The 17,626-nt window shown below is 43.7% G+C and overlaps 1 protein-coding gene across 2 annotated transcripts in view; it reads right to left on the bottom strand.

The window, feature by feature from the left end:
* Positions 1-16,632, bottom strand: part of ppfibp1b (PPFIA binding protein 1b) — a 37,076-nt gene extending 20,444 nt beyond the window's left edge. For both annotated transcript variants that reach the window (XM_080545190.1, XM_080545191.1), the window contains exons 1-6: positions 16,493-16,632; positions 7,990-8,074; positions 5,567-5,772; positions 3,356-3,442; positions 3,117-3,230; positions 1,871-1,996 (exon numbers count right to left, since the gene is read on the bottom strand). In XM_080545190.1, the coding sequence (XP_080401316.1) occupies positions 1,871-1,996; positions 3,117-3,230; positions 3,356-3,442; positions 5,567-5,772; positions 7,990-8,053 (597 nt within the window). In that variant the 5' untranslated portion in view covers positions 8,054-8,074; positions 16,493-16,632. The remainder of the gene's footprint in view (positions 1-1,870; positions 1,997-3,116; positions 3,231-3,355; positions 3,443-5,566; positions 5,773-7,989; positions 8,075-16,492) is intronic.
* Positions 16,633-17,626: the final 994 nt, after the last annotated feature.

Genomic DNA, 17,626 nt, shown 5'->3' with positions numbered 1-17,626 from the left:
CAAAAATCATGTTGAGAGATTGTGTGTCTCCTTCATTTTTACACTAAATCCTATGAAGCTTTCCATGGCTAAACCCTTATGATTCAACAGTGAATATTGCCAGTTTTCTCTGAAAAACACGCCTAAGTCCTAAAAAGGCGACTATGACTAAATGTGTCAAGGCCTATAGTACACATCCACATGGAGACCATCCAGATCATTGAGGAGAGCACGCAAGATTGTGGCTGACCCCTCACCTCCAGCTCACAGCTTGTTTGAACTACTCCCTTCTGGACAGCGGTACAGGGCCACCAGGTCAAAAACATTGGAACAGTTTCTTCCCCAAAGCCACAGCCCTCCTCAATAACTCCTGATAGCACCTTGCACTTTACATGTTCTTGCACTAAGTTGTACCGTATATTTATTCACTCATATTGGTACTGTATATTTTGTCTGTTGTCTGTTTGTATATTGTTGTGTTGTCGTCTTGCTGTTGTATGAACTGTAGCTTGTTCAGCAAGGAGAACACCAAGTCATGTTCCTAGTGCACCGTGAGGTTAGAATTATAAGGTTCTATCTCCGTTTAGGGTAGTTCAGAGATATTGAGCGTCAACGTTTTTACATTCCTTTATGTTTTGTGAGATGGAACCTTTGTATTTTATGAATTTCTAACAAAAAAATGTCAACATTTGAAAAATAACACCACACAGGCATTAATAAACACCTAATGGATCAGATTATGTAAAAAACTCAGTTTTGACAAAAATGGAGATAGAACCTTATAATTCTAACGTCACGACATGGCGAATAAAGTTGAATTGAATTGAATGGGCTCTGGAAGGACTAGTTTCCAGTGGGGAGTACTGTTCCCAGAGCAGCTGTTACTGCCCCTCCAGTGTAACTGCCCCTCCAGTGTTACTGCCCCTCCAGTGTTACTGCTCCAGTGCAGGGTTCGACATTAAAGCCGTTTTACTTGTCCGGAGCAAGTAAAACCTTTGCCGGGTTTGTTTGAGCCTGACGACGCTGCTGGATCCTGGATATGTGCAGGAAGAAGACAAAACAAGAAGACAAACAAACCCGGCGAAAGTTTGACTTGCTCCGGACAAGTAAAACGGCGTTACTGTCGAGCCCTGCAGTGTTACTGCCCCTCCAGATGGGCTGTGGAGCGTGACGTGGACAGCGGCCCACTGTTCCAATGGAGTGGAAGAGACGGGCTGTGTTGCCCCGACAACAATAACATGACGGGTTTGAGGGCCGTCCAAGTCTTCTCCACACAACAGTTCATCTGGGTCCAACAGCCCCTCTGCCCCAGGCCAGGCCTCAGAGTAAACAAGAGGCGGATATCTCTTTTTGTTCTTTGTTTGCAAAACACAACCAGTGTACACAGAACTTTCCATTTCACATTATCAAAAGCAAGATCCTTGACGTTTATTTACAAGAGTAACTCATTCATATCCTCCAACAAAGCACAAACGCCGTGCCTGTGGCCATTGCGTTAGATGCCGACAGGGACGATTTAACTGCCTCTTTACTTACCCCGACACACAGCTGCTTTGAAACACATGATGACACAAGCCTACCCTCCCCCACACAGGTGTAAGGCTGAATGAATAAGTGTCTGTGTCTTGTGTGTGTGTGTGTGTGTGTGTGTGTGTGTGTGTGTGTGTGTGAGAGTGTGAGTGTGAGTGTGAGTGTGAGTGTGAGTGTGTGTGTGTGTGTGCGTGTGTGTGCGTGTGCGTGTGCGTGTGCGTGCGTGCGCGTGCGTGCGTGCGTGCGGTGTGTGTGTGTGTGTGTGTGTGTGTGTGTGTGCGTACGGTGTGTGTGTGTGTGTGTGTGTGTGTGTGTGTGTGTGTGTGTGTGGATAAACAGCAAAGCTTATTCCTCCCCCTACCTCGCTGTCCCTGAACCTGTCGTCCAGCCTGTTCTTCTCCATGGAGTTCTGCTTCATCTTCAGGTTGGACACCTCAGATATCAGGTCCAGTTTCTGGGTCTCTAATGACGTCCTGCATATCAGCTCCTGCAGGACCATCAAATAATAACAGAAGAAGAAGGACAGGAGTCAAACTCTCCCCCCAAAAAGCGAAAAATCATCAAGGTTCAGGGGGAAACATGCGATGGTTTGATGTCGAGGTTTTTGGTGTTCAGAAAAAGCTCTGAATCCAATTAGCATGAGCTGGGGATGCATAAAGATAGACCCAGTCTTAGACTTAGATCTCACTTTAATAAAGATAGACCCAGTCTTAGACTTAGATCTCACTTTAATAAAGATAGACCCAGTCTTAGACTTAGATCTCACTTTAATAAAGATAGACCCAGTCTTAGACTTAGATCTCACTTTAATAAAGATAGACCCAGTCTTAGACTTAGATCTCACTTTAATAAAGATAGACCCAGTCTTAGACTTAGATCTCACTTTAATAAAGATAGACCCAGTCTTAGACTTAGATCTCACTTTAATAAAGATAGACCGAGTCTTAGACTTAGATCTCACTTTAATAAAGATAGACCGAGTCTTAGACTTAGATCTCACTTTAATAAAGATAGACCCAGTCTTAGACTTAGATCTCACTTTAATAAAGATAGACCCAGTCTTAGACTTAGATCTCACTTTAATAAAGATAGACCCAGTCTTAGACTTAGATCTCACTTTAATAAAGATAGACCCAGACCTAGACTCTAAAATGTTCCTGTTGCATAAAGCTCGCCTATGAGTGACTAAAGTAAGACTGACTTAGATAGCCTGTCACGCAATGCATTCTAGGTAAAATAAGACACGACAGAAAAAATTAAAAATTAAAATCGACTCCCTTTTCGTCTGCTGAAAACGTATATGTATTGGAGGAATATAATGTGGCTTAAAATATACTGCTTAGCAGTTTTAACCAGTGATGTAGTTTACCGCGCTGGAGTTACAGTGTTAGCTAGCTACTATCCCTGACTCGTTCCCATAGCAACACAGCTCTTAAGCTTCAAGCGGAAGGTGGCTAACTTTCTAACCTCAAAGTCAGTCTTATTGTTTTATGCAACAGGCAGTCTTAATTAGACTGGTCTAACCTGAGAATATAAGACTAGTCTAAGGCTTAGACCAGTCTTAATATACGTTGATGTAACTGGCCTCTGGTACCATCCAAACAGACCTGTTGTAGCATATCCTCAGTGGCGTTGAGTTTCTCCCGGTGTTCATCCAGGCACATGTCCAGGTCTCTGATCTTCTCCCCCTGGGCCTCCACTTGGTCTGTCAGCACACTCACCTACAGAGGAACACACACGTTGAAACAGATACAGTCTACTGCCCATCAGTTCTACTGTACAGTTCAGATGAGTCTGCTAATGCAGTGCGGAAGAGGTAACGATGACCTTCTGTTGTGTGTCATACCTGAAGCACGAGGGATTCCTTATCACTCTCCAGCCTGGAGAGCCTCTCCTGGTAGAGGTCACCACCCATGGAGATGTGCCCGTTGGACTGCAGACCCAGAGAAGACAAGGCAAGGCCAGTTTATTAGCACAGCACATTTCATACAACAGGGGCAAGTCAAAGTGCTTTACATACATTATTTAAAAATACAGCAAGAGGAGCATTAGTAAGAAAATAAAAATGACAATGAATAAAAGCAAATATAAGAAGTAAATAGCTAAAACATTTAATAAGACAATAGTTCATGTAAAAAAGACATTGATAGAAGTGTTTGTGTTTAATCATAACTGCTGCAAAACATGAAGGTTTTGTAGCTTAGATTTTAATATTTTAAGGGTTTGGGCCTGTTTGATTTCTTCAGGGAGTTTGTTCCAGGAGCATGCAGCAGCGTGACTGAAAGCTGCTGCACCATGTTTTGTTTTTACTCTTGGAATTATTAGCTGATTAGTCTCAGCTGACCTTAGGGACCATGCGGGAATAATAGGGTGGGAGGAGATCTGAGAAGAGGAGGTTAGAGAAAGAACTCAGACTTCCTCTTGTAATGACACAGCCTACAGTATCCTGGTTTGGGAATGACAGTCTGTGCATGGTATATCCAGATTGTGGCATCATCGGTCAATGATACAAGAAGGGTAAACAATGCGTTTCCCTTAATATTCGTGCTCCCTGAGTGCCTTGAGCGCTTAGAGGATCATGATCTCACATTAAAGGCTTCGAGTGGCAGTCTGTTTGACTCTGCATTTGCCCTAGGACCTACCAACACCACCTTAAATGGTTGAAGAAGAGACAGCTCCCAGAGTACCGTACGCAGAGAGAGTTATAGCATCACATACAGACGCTGGCATTTCCCTGGCACAGAGCCCATTCCTCTCTCAAGCACGCTTGTTCCCAAGACAGCAGCGGCGTTCGCGTTCTCGCAGTCCCAGCGCTCCATGACAACACCTGGACATAATCTCTCATTCCCAGGGAACACAGCATATGACCGCGGTAACATCTTGGCTGTGTTTACACACTCCGAGATAGGCCGACATCAATAATGCTTAGTAGGGGGCCTTTTTTCAGCCTCTACTGAGCTTCAAGCCAGCGTAGAGATGAAACCGAGCCAGCTGGGTCGTCTACAAGGTGTTTACACTCTGGTTTGAAAAGTCCCTCTCCGCAGAAAAGGCTGTGGTGTTCCCACCACTCAATATTGGAGCCTGCTCATAGAGCTTTACACCCCAACCAACATTGAGAGGTTTTCTAACTTTGAATCGTATCTGCTAAAACCTGACATGGGAAATATATACTGTATGTAAAACACAATGCACTGAATGAACATCCTCTCTCTGTGGTTCAAACCCAATGTACAGAAACAGTCTCTTGTCATTTCAACAGTCCTAGAGATCTCATCAAGGTACCATCCCCACAAGGTCTCTGACAGGTGTGTTTTGGTAATGACAGGGGGGTGTATAACTCAGGGGGAGGGGGAGACAGCCAAAACAAGACAGGTCCCCGTGTGGCTCTATCTCCCATCTCCTAAATCACTACACAGCAACACCAGCCCTATATTTACACATGACACGTCTAGACAAACCCAGAGGTAATGTGACACGGCTGTGGAGACTGACATGACGAGGGGGGGGGGACTAGAACACAATAAAAAGGAGAGAGCACGGATCATACCAGGGTTCCCACATCTTCTGAAACATCAAATTCAAGCACCTTTCAAGGACTTTCAAGAATCAATTCCCTCAAATTCAAGAACCCAACACGGCATAGTTTGAGACAGAACTAGTTGACGAGCTAAGTAAAACACTTTCTTTTACCTGTGTGCAGGAAGAACAACAGACGGCGCAGGCGTGAGACTAGACTAGATGATCGTGAGTGAAGATATTATCAAAGCGTACGGGTGATCGACAGGCGAGTACGCTTTGATAATATCTTCACTCACGATCATCTAGTCTGGCGCCTGCACCGTCTGTTGTTCTTCCTGCACACAGGTAAACATATCCGGGATCTAGCAGCGTCGTCGTGCTCGCGCAAACAAACCCGGCGAAAGTTTTACTTGCTCCGGACAAGTAAAACGGTGTTAATGTCGAGCCCTGCATTAATTCAATGGAACATGTCTCCAGCAGTGTGTGTGTGTGTATGTGTGTGTGTCTGTGTGTGTGTGTGTATGTGTGTGTGTCTCACCAGGTGTCCCTGCAGCCAGTCCACCAGGCTGTCAGCGGTGGCGTCGGGTATCTGGCAGCGCAGGCCGTCCCTCTCGTCCGTGTCCATCAGCTCCAGCACGCCGCGCAGGTCCTCCAGCAGGTGCAACGCACGCAGGCTGCCCAGGAACGGAGACGTGGGGGACTGGCAGTCAAACAGCCCGTTGGAGTAGTCCAGCGCCTTGGAGCCTGGGGGGGGGGGGGACCAGGGAGGACATGGGAGAGAGGGAGACCAGGGAGGACATGGGAGAGAGGGAGACCAGGGAGGACATGGGAGAGAGGGACCAGGGAGGACATGGGAGAGAGGGAGACCAGGGAGGACATGGGAGAGAGGGAGACCAGGGAGGACATGGGAGAGAGGGAGACCAGGGAGGACATGGGGGAGAGGGAGACCAGGGAGGACATGGGAGAGAGGGAGACCAGGGAGGACATGGGAGAGAGGGTTACCAGGGAGGACATGGGAGAGAGGGGCCAGGGAGGACATGGGGGAGAGAGGGAGACCAGGGAGGACATGGGGGAGAGGGAGACCAGGGAGGACATGGGAGAGAGGGAGACCAGGGAGGACATGGGGGAGGAGACAGATACACATCAGAAAAGGTCGTTATTCATGTTGTTGGGTTGCTGTGGTACTGTAGTTGATAGTTTGGTGCATTGATGTGCCCTACTGAACTGTCCTGCATTAACAGGGTTCCTACAAGTTTCAACAAGTCAAATGTAAGACCTTTTTAGACCTTCTTTAGACCTCTTTGAATATAATTTTAGACCTATTCGAGACACCAGATAGCTTTTTGTCATGAAATTAGGGATTTCACTGCCATACAGACAAAAAAGGAAGCGAATTGGCATTTTTGGGGGTTCCAGCTTGATTAATTTCCGTGGTCGGACTGATTTCCTTGCAGGATCTCATTTTTAAGACCTAGCACCTCATTTTTAGACAGAATAACTGAAATTTGGGACATTTTTAGGCCTTGTAAATTAGATTGCTGGATTTTAGACTTAAAGGCTTTTTAAGACCAGCGCGGGAACCCTGATTAAGCAACATACATTGTAGGCTGTGATGTCCATATTCAATAGACCTCTTAATTGTCCAGTCCTGTGTCTTTGATTCACTGAATAAAGGAGAGTGCGGGTATATCATTATATCCCGAGCCCGTTAGCAGGATTAACCCACATCACAAAGCCAAACCCTTCATACCAGCCTCTGTAGGGAAACACAGCTATGGGCTATAGAGCTTGAATGGGGACAGAATAAAGGCTACAGCTACTTGGAAAACTAGGACCTGAGGACATCATGTGACAGTGAACTGAAATGTCAACTCCATAATTAGCCAAGGCAGAAAAAACGGATTACTCTTAAACCCTGTCATGTTGACTCTGAGCATTAATAATAACATTGTCATACTGCAGTACAGTACAGTTTGAGATAGTTTGTGCAGCGACACATTCCTTTTAAAAACGTAGCTGCATGTTAAACACATCTAGAGAACCGCAATGAATAAATAAATAAATGGCAAAATCCACTTCCTAAAACAGAGACCTCAGGGAATAGACGGATAAACCGGTTCTGGCCTGAAAACATGAACATCGTTGTAAGCAGCCTACAGAGGAAGAGAGACACAAGGGAATGCCACTTACACAGACTGGTCTGAGAGCATGACATGAGAATGAACCCACCCCTTAACTCACAACACAACATAAATGACTGTAACCCACGTCAAGAGAGATGGTAGGCAGCCCACTGCTATTTAGTCTTATTCTTTGATTGAATGATTTATTTTTAAATATGTTTTTAGGCCATTTCTGCTTGACAGGAAGGATGGGTGAGACAGGAGGGATGGGTGAGACAGAAGGGATGACACGCAGGAATCCAACCAGGGAGAACGTGGCATGCGCCTTAGTGAGCTACACCACCCAGGTGCCCCAATCTTTTTTGTTGGGCCAGTTGGAGGTGCTGAGAGACGCTCAGACCATGTTCATTTCACACCCCCTCCCGTTGCCTCAGGTCTGTCGACCAAACCACCCTCAAGACCACCAGGACCAAGCTCCGGACCTGGGGTGATAGGGCCTTTTCAGCCGCAGCCCCGTCCCTCTGGAACGCCCTCCCCAACCACATCAGACAGGCCAACACCCTGCCAACATTTAAACAGGCCCTCAAAACCCACCTCTTCAAGCTCGCCTTCACCAGTTAACCCTCTCCCCCTCCCCTTCCCATGTGTCCCCAGCACTACCTTCATTAGGCCCCTATACTTTTTGTTGTTGTTGTCTTTTGTTTCTTTTTATTATTACTACTCAATCTTTTCAGTTTGTAAAGCGTCTTTGAGTGTCTAGAAAAGCACTATATAAGTTTAATGTATTATTATTATTATTATTATTATTATTTCCACATGGCAGCAAAGGGAGTCTTACCTGCTATGATGCCATCCATCTGCTCCAGGGCGGCGGCCAGCATGTCGCTGGCATCAGACATCATCTTGAACGATCACTGTGAACCCTGGGAGGAGAGAGAGACAATGACTGAACAAGGCTACGTCTCTGAGAACTACTTGTATTCCCTTTCTCCTAATATAAACGACTATAATCTCTAATAAATACATCATCAAAGTTATTTAAGCTATGAACAGAGAACCTAGAGTCTTTTAATAAAGGAGAAATGGTTTTCAGAGAAATGCCATGAAATGAAAACAAACTACTAAGTAAACTACTGAGTCTGGAAAGGTAGGAAGCGAGGAGAGGAAGTTCCTCTCTTAGAAACATGCAGAGCTCTCTTATCGACAGGGCACTCTGTGTTTCACAGGAAAATCTCATTACCGACACAAAAGACCTTTATCAGAGATCCTGATGAGAAAGAATGTGCAAGGCCATGAAACCTAGCAAAGACATAACGCCAAGAAAAAGACGGAACCGTAGCCTCTGGGCTAAAACCCAGAGGATGTCAAACAACTATGTCCCTCAGGCTCCTGTCTCCCCCAAACCCTCCACACTCTCATTACAACAATAATCCAGATGATATGACTACCTGCACACTACCTGACTACTGTACTGTATCATATTGCTTGTCATCATGGTACCCCGTACAGCATTTTGCACTACTGATTCTTTTGCAGTACGACTGGTGCCGCTATAGTATGACTACTATCTATGACCTTTGACCTGAGGTGAGCCTGCCTCCCGACACTGCACTTTTTGCACTTTTATTTGTATTGCACCTTGTTTTTAGTGTATTTTATCTATTTTATCTGTTTGTTTGTTTGTTTTATCTGTATTTTATCTTGTTTTTCTCTTTTACCAGGGTTTATCCTTTTATCTGTTATTAAGCACTTTGGGCGGCTGTTTGTCGTTGTAAATGTGTGCTATAAATGTTACTTACTTACTATCACTTTATTATGACTTACTTTCCTTCTTTTACTTTATTCTATTATTGTGATTTTGTATCTTGCTGCAATGCCAATGTTGAAGAACCTAAGCCAAATAAAGTTACTCTTGTGTACCTGTATATTGGAATCTGAAGACATGGATGCATACAATGACTTGCACTTTGTAGCCAATCACTGACAGCTCAAGTAGAGTTAATATGCCATGACAGAGCTATGGCAAATGGAGCATCACACAACTTATGAGAAAGGCCATGCTTAGCTTATCTGTACTTCACATGACATGTACTCCACTACAAATGCCATTTAGGAGTGAGGACCCCTCAATGTAGCACAGAATCTGTGCTGAACATTGAGGTTTTGAGGGAGAACTGGACAGCAAAACAGGGAAACCAATAAGCAATAACAAGGACATGAGAATTAATCCATTCATAATTGTGGTGTCTTCCAGTTGGCCTAAAAGATTAAGATCATTGTACGTTCAGGCTATCCTGAGCCACAATCAGCGGCTGTGGCATGTGACATGGATGTCATATGGTGTGTACAGTATGTGAAGGCGTGATGTAGCCTTCTCTCAGAGAAGCTCTCTGTGGGAAAAATAAAAATAGCATGTGTTTCAAAAGTATTTGAACGCGGCATCAAACCAAAGACGAACTTTTAACAGCCATCTAGCGACGTCTCAAACCCGACCTCAACCCAAAAGCTGCAGTGCAGCTCTCTTCACCTCAATGAGCAGTTGAAGTGACACGCCTGTCATTTCGTAAGCTATCCACCCAGGAATTAGCCAGAGCCTAGTCATAGGCAAGGGGAAGCTCCTCTTTGCCACAAATGAGAAAATAGCGTCCTAAATAACACGTTTACACGGTTTAGGATGCAGTATGTTCCTGTTAATCATAAGAGTCTGGCCAAGGAGACTAGTGTAGTGGGTGAAACCCACCATACCTAGCCTACCGTTTCTCCACACTCTTGTACAGCAGTTGTTCAAACATGCCATCATTAGGTCCACATGTTTAATGGATAACAATCCAATCGGTTTTCCATCCTCCCCTTAAACCATATCTTAAGGAGGAATAGCCAACTGATCTTCAATCATCTTTGAGTAAAGTGTTGGCCGAGGCTCAGGCCTTCCTGTGTTCTCTGGGTTACTGCGACGGGCTTGGGTCACTGGACACACATTTAGAATAATAATTAAGCCATTTACCTCAATGATTGGCACAGCGAGAGCGCTGCCACTTTGGACACTGGAGACTTTGTCTGGAGACGGGTGAGGAGGATACATTTTAGGGGCCCTCGTTTGGACAAAAGCCCAAAAAGCACAGCAGTCCCATTCTCTAAAGGCCCGCTCTTTAATGAAACGGCTGTGTTGTGGTCATACACACATATCTAATACCCACTCTGACTGAGAATACGACCGATCTGAGAGAAGACACAGGTTAATTAAAAGGTAAATATCATTAGGTGAAGAGATTTTACTGACATTGACATTGGCATGGTTGGGTTGGCTGTGAGTCAAGCTCATCACTGCCAGCCTAGTCTATAATCAGCTAGTCTCTAAGAGAGGCTATCTGCCAAAAGCAACAACATTGACAAAGACATGTGGTGTTTTCAGTTTAAGTTTTCAGCCATAGCTAAAGCAGAAATCCAACGCTACAGGAATATACCGTACTTTCATAACAACATTCTGTACATGACTCAAGCAACCATCCATCATAGAGCAGAAGCTTCCAAGATAAGCTAGACTGTAGTAGAGTCCCATACTCTCATACTCTCAGGTCTGGAGAAGTTTCCCTTACCGGCGGCCTCACTTCCTGGGAGGACCCACGGCCGGGGTGGGGTGGAACGCTGTTTCACGTTTTTTTTATGGAAACCACCCACCCACCTACGACTGTGTCATTTCAGCATTCCGTGGTCAAATCTTCTTTAATTTGGAAAATAAACATGCATTAGACCAACAGTAAAAACACCAGGGTGTTCACTGCTTACAGTGGGAGGAAAAGCTGGAAAAAAACAACATGTAGGTCTACATAAGACTAATGTTTTCATAAATGCCCGGTCAGTCATTCTGTATTGTTTAAAGTACACTTCTTTTTTTTCTTTTTTTTCTTTTTTTTATGATTCAATGTAGCCTCCAACCAGAAACATCTGGCTTCTGTAGGTTTTTGAGAGGTGGAAATGAACTTCACATTCAGCTATTATACAGCTATTTCAGCCCTCAAAGTGTAGGATACATTTATGATGTGTGAAGTAAATTAGTATTTAGTTGCCATTTTCAAAAGCAAAAATGACAGTGTTTGAATATCTTTAAAAACGGTATTCATATATAATTCTGGGCTCATAATCAGCACGTTTGACAGAAATCCTTTGAATTACTTCAAACACTTTAAGAGCTATTCTATTACCATTTTATCTTTCCTCACTCAGGAGTTTAATTCCAGCATTTCTGGTGACTTCTATTTTGATATGCAGTACACTGCACCATAGAGCAGTCAGGCAAGCCTATATCAATGGTACCTACAGTACAGAATTATTCATAACATTAGCAACCCACAGACACCCAATGTCAGCAATGAGTTCATTTCATTTGTACAAGTTACTTCAACTGATGTAAACTGGAGATTCAAAGCTTTACAGATAAGAAAGAACAGAGACTGAAACAGACTTGGTGGAACCCAGCCAAACGTCTGCTTTTGTTTTGTCTTTTCACTGCACAGACAGACGGTAGACTAGACTTGACTCAGCACAATCCAAAAAGGCCATGAAATCTTCAAGGCCAAGGCTAATATGATGTAAGATAACTAGGCTCTCGGTGGGGCAGAGGATCCATGGGAAAGGAGAGGAAGGAAGACACAACAAAACAGAAAAAACAGCTGTATTAAACCCACGGCTAAGACTAAACACACATCCTTGATATGAGACCAATTTGTAACAACAATATTTCATTTAACAAACCAATCATGGATGCACTGTCTCAATCTGGGAGGAAGGCCTCTGCATTGCAGCCCAACCCCCCAACCCCCCCCTACTGCACATTCAACAATGTCCCTCAGTGAAAACAAACACTGGTATTCCTAACACTTGGCAAACACACTTCAAACAGACCAGATAGCTCCAGACCAGATGTGCGGCTCACAGGCCTGCTGCCCACTTGTGCTCCATTACTCACAAGTGCAGAAATCATGTCTGAACACTTTCAAACAAGCTGGACATTGCGTCACCTTACAAACATCCCGAGTGTAAAGGGCCTACTGCTGTGTTCCCAAAGGCCAGACAAAGCTCCCTAACAAAGCACGCTTAATTACAGAGGAGCTCACCCTCAACACCAGTCTTGGAATGTGTCCACTGTGTATCGGCCAGGGGGAAACACAAAAGCGTAGTACAGCTGAGCATGGCAGAGTACTTACAGAGAGGTTCGCTCATCACTCATAAAACAAGCCGGCCTTTAATAGGCAGTGAAAACGCACACACACGTCGTCTCACAGCTTCTGTTTGTTAACAGGAATCATCTCCAGGGACTCAGGGAGGGATCCTGTCCTGGTTTGGTCTCTACAGGTATTTCTGAGGCCATGCGACTTGTTATCTAACGGGGCAACTCAGAGAAGAGGTCTGAAAAGACGAGTGCTTGGAGCAACACACGCACACGCACACACACACACACACACACACACACACACACACAATAAAGTCTCAGTGTATTCTATAAGCACCACTTCGCTACAACCATAAGACAGAGTGGGCTATTGTTCACGCTAGCGGGATGTTTCAATCGAGGAACACACAAAGATGGGATGGAACAAACAGTCACCACACCGGTCGACCACACAGCTGTGATACTGGCACCTGCACAATGTCCACCCAGTCAAAAATATTGCACATCACTCATTCAAAAAGAAGCTCGTCCCTCAGAGAAAATGTCAGGCATGAAATTCACCAGGACACAGTAATGAGTGCAAGGAAGAGAGAGACTCGCTAATAGCTTTTTCAAAGCCGTCTCTGAGCCCTTCAGGCAGAGAAGAGCTCTCAACTCATCCCCAGTGAGAACACTGAGCTAGTCCTGGCATACAGAGTCCTGTCCTATCCTGAACTCTCCCTGACTGACTGATAGAAAACTCCATCCTGGCACATGCAGGGCGAAAAACACTGGCCTCAGGGCCACTTGTCTGTGAAGAAAAGAAGCATTTATGGCAGCCATGCAACTCTGAGCTGGCTCCTCAGAACTGGGAGCCCTGGCTGAGCCTCGTTGTGCTGGCAGTAAAGAGCTCTGAGAGAGTGTGGAATTTATGATCTTGGCACAAATCCACATGTGCAATGACTTCAGCCAGCAAAGAGACAAGAGTGTTTACCTACAGGCAACAGTAACATAAATGCTAACTCCTTCTAAACATAACTGATTCAGTGAGCAGCAAGTTTGTCCAAAGACGAACACCATGAAATGAATGCTCATCTTGTTCCCGTAGGATTTGATCTTAGGAGTCACATCCCTTGCTTGATCTGGCCTAGTCACATCCTTGACCAAATCCATTGGCCTCAAGGGTTTACGTCTCATTGACAGCGGAGAACAGACAGTCTGTTTCACCCAGCTTTGAGCTTTGAGATTTCTTAACCTATCGTCCTCTCTTAGCCCAGGAAAGGAATGCACTGTCCAGCACAGGAAATAGCAAAGACGTGCTGAATGACAGAGGCGGTTACATAATAATTCTATGTGACAGAGCGTTACCTGTGTTAACCGTCACGACACTGATTGGCAGCGTGTCATCTTTCTACTATTCAGTAGGTGTTCTCTTTTCCCTGTGAAGCACATTGCATTGCAGTTTTGTATGAAAGTATAATCTTCCCACGGCTATCAGAACTGCAGAATCACGCCCCATCTTCCGTCGGAGACTGAAGACTACACCTTAACTGACCCTGACATCTACTACCCCCCTGTACTGTTTCTCCCGAGACATCTACTACCGCATGTACTGTTTCTCCTGAGACATCTACTACCCCCTGTACTGTTTCTCCTGAGACATCTACCGTACTACCCCCCAGCACTGTGTCTCCTGAGACATCTACTACCCCCCAGCACTGTGTCTCCTGAGACATCTACTACCCCCCTGTAGTTTCTCCCGAGACATCTACTACAACCCCTGTACTGTTTCTCCTGAGACATCTACTACCCCCCTACACTGTTTCTCCTGAGACATCTACTAACCCCCTGTACTGTTTCTCCTGAGACATCTACTACCCCCTGTACTGTTTCTCCTGAGACATCTACTACCCCCTGTACTGTTTCTCCTGAGACATCTACTACCCCCCTGTACTGTTTCTCTTGTGTCTTTAAAAAAAAAAGTTTAAAAAAAGTTTATCTTCCTTCTTTTAGCACGACGACTGCCAAAGGCCCCAGGCCTGAGCTTAGCTAACTTTTTCCTGCTATAACTAGTGGATAAGATGAGTCAAATGTATTGATTGTAAGTCGCTTTGGAATAAGGCGTCAAAAAAGTAAAGTCTGACAGATGTATTGAATGATTCTCTTGGTAAAGCGTTATATATTTATATATGGTGGAGTGGACAGCTTCTCTACTGTCAAACAGTGCCAACACTGTTATTGTCCCCAAGTTGAGAGCTGTCCAAGCAGACGCAAGCAAGGCATCCAGTCAGCCGCCTATAGGGCCCTGTGCTGTAACACCCACAGCTATTTCAGACCTGGGTGAGGGGGCAAATATCACTATATTTTCTCGGCCTATACATAGTCTGGTTTAGAGTCAAAATACTAACCCTCGAGGGTTAGTAGCTGTAAATTATGCACACAGAGCACAACAAACACAACAAAAACAAAGAGAAGAAACAGGAAAATCTGCTCAGGAGACTCCGAGGCTGCAGAGAGAAATAACGTGATAACACACCAGACCATGTGTCATTAGACTCCTGCTGCCAACACACATGTGTTAGATCACTCTGCATGCAGACGTATCACCAACCACTATGATGGAGTAAACCTGGAACATTCTTGTGAACTTACACAAGACTATACTCACTCTATACTCCCCTACATCTGAACATGTGTGAAACACTATTCATCTCATTCTCAGGCATTCTTGTCTAGAACATTCCAACGGAACAGAGGAAACCGTTCCAATATTATTGGATGTTGACCTGCGTGGGGCAGAGATACGGTAGGCTACTCATAAGACACATTTCATAACAATGGTGGTATCAAAGGCCAAGTAACAGGCACGAGAATGAGAACATAACCTAACAATGATGCAGTTTAATAGTACTAACATGCAGCCAACTTTTGAATGATCCAATCTCTACGGAGATACATTTTGGGGGGCAGCGGAAAGGAGCAAGCTCTGACAAGTAGAGCTGAAGGGATTCTCTGATACTTGCACCACCAGGGATGGATATCATCTGAGACACAGCAGGAACAGTGCTCTGGTGAAGAGGCGAAATTAATCATTACCTCAATTTGACAAATATGTGGGATTGACAATAGAAAATGTCCTGAACTCTATTATGTGCTGCAGTGAGTGAGAGATGCATGCAATGAAAACGCAACAAAATATAATACAAATGAAATATTCCTATAATAAGGATAATCTTTCTAATAGTACACTCATGTGTGGATATGACTGCACTCAAGAAAACAGTCAACATCAGGAAATGTGACCATATTTACAGTAGACAAGACAGTTATGATTCTAGGTGTGCAAGTGAAACACTGGGGAATAGATAGGATCCTCTGGCTAACCCATTCTAGTTAGGTGTTGTAAGCATCACAGATGTACATGTATGACATTAAGCCACTCAGATGGCTACTTGTTCTTTTCAGGGTATATACAGGAATCTTGAGGTTAATTTCAACACCTTTCTAAGACTTTTTAAAGACCTTGTCAATAATTTTCCAGACCTCACCACCACTTGGAGCTGTAACCGTTTACATCAGTGACACCTTTAACTGAACAGTTTGAGTTTGCAACAGACTAGACCACTATCATACAACACAATTTCCGGTTCATCTTTGTTTTTTTAATAAAAACTAACACATTCACGAAGTTTTACTAAAAGTTTTTAGGACTCAAACTCTTTGGACAGAGTCTAATTCAGAAACATACCTCCAAAATTCAAGACCTCATAAAATCTTGATAAGACTTTTTAATACTTATTAAGAGTCTTGATTTTCCCAAAATTGATTCATCAACTTTTAATACTTTTCAAGACACCGCGGATAACCCTGTCTTTCTGACAGTAATACATGAATTACCGGTGTGCTAGAAACCATATAATAATGTGGCCGGAGACAGACTACTGAGCAACTCCAAGTGTTGTTCGAAAGTAATTCACGTTCGGTAACTAATCTGGCATAGATAACTTACTTATTGGACAAACCAAATGTTTAGAAATGGAATTTAAATGAAACAAAGTGTGTTGATATAACACATCAACTCAACTGTCAACATTGCAACATTGTGTCTCTACGTGGAATCACAGCAAGCGGACTGGACAACGAGAGATGGAAAGAATTAAATCACTGTGCTCACAATGACGCACTTACTTACCCCAACTTTCTACCGGAGGAATCGATCTACCGAATTGACGGATTAACGTTACAGAGTCCCACGAAAAGTCAAAACCCCTCTACTTTATGAACTTATCCCAGTCTTTTCCGCCACAATGCCAGCCCGCTGTCCCCCTCGTCCCTACGCCATGTCCAAATGGGATGTGGAGTTGGAAAGTTGAGACGTCATCAGGGGGACATCCCGCCCCCCGCTCCCGACCGGATTGGTTTGGGAAGAGGAACTTCTCTGGGATCTGTTCCGAGTGTGTGAGGCTGTGCCTGCCAATCAGCTTTACAACAAGCAACGACGACCTCGTGTGGTGGATAGGGGTAATGACAGACAGACCAAAACCGGTCATGTACTGTAATCACTTGAGGTCTGTCATGTCATGTAGACATTTAGGTCTGAGCATCATTTCAATCTTTAATGTAAATGATGTTATTTTACACTTTGAGAAAAGTCTAGTGGAAGAGTGTAGAGTTGTCTTTTTTAATTTATTCCTTTAAACTACCGTACATAGAAATAAGAAAGTATGTCTATTTCTATGTATTTTGGACATATTTGGTGTTGTGTAAACTGTCATCCTTTGTTTGTTTTATTTTTATTTTATGTATGGTGGTTGTCATAGCCTATACAAAATAAGAAAAAATAAAAATACATACAATATATATATATATATATATATATATATATATATATATATATATATTTACAATAGACCTACGCTTTTTTCTGTTGTCAATCCCATTCAGAAACAAGGGCGATAATAACACTTTTTAAATAACCCTGTTTTTACTCATATTTTATTGGCTTATTGAATAAACACTGCCTGTGTGTATGCTGTGAATTCCTTTTACATAACATTACATTGAAAGTTTACAATGCTTATATATGCTTGAGCTGTAATGGTTTAATAATAATAATAATAATACATTTTATTTATGGGCGCCTTTCAAGGCTCTCAAGGACACCTTACAACACATAGTTAAAACCACATATCAAAACATTATAATGAGCAAAATGAGATAAAAACAGAAAAGTCAGATATAACAACAAACAGAGCTAGGTTTAGCTACAACATGCTAACAGAGAGACAGAAGTCTGTGACAAACAATCTACCGGTAATAATAAACA

Source organism: Nansenia antarctica (assembly GCF_963989245.1).
Source record: "Nansenia antarctica genome assembly, chromosome: 14".
Taxonomy (NCBI): Eukaryota; Metazoa; Chordata; class Actinopteri; order Argentiniformes; family Microstomatidae; genus Nansenia; species Nansenia antarctica.
Note: the sequence above shows the minus strand (reverse complement) of the source record. Positions and strands in the feature narration are given on the sequence as shown.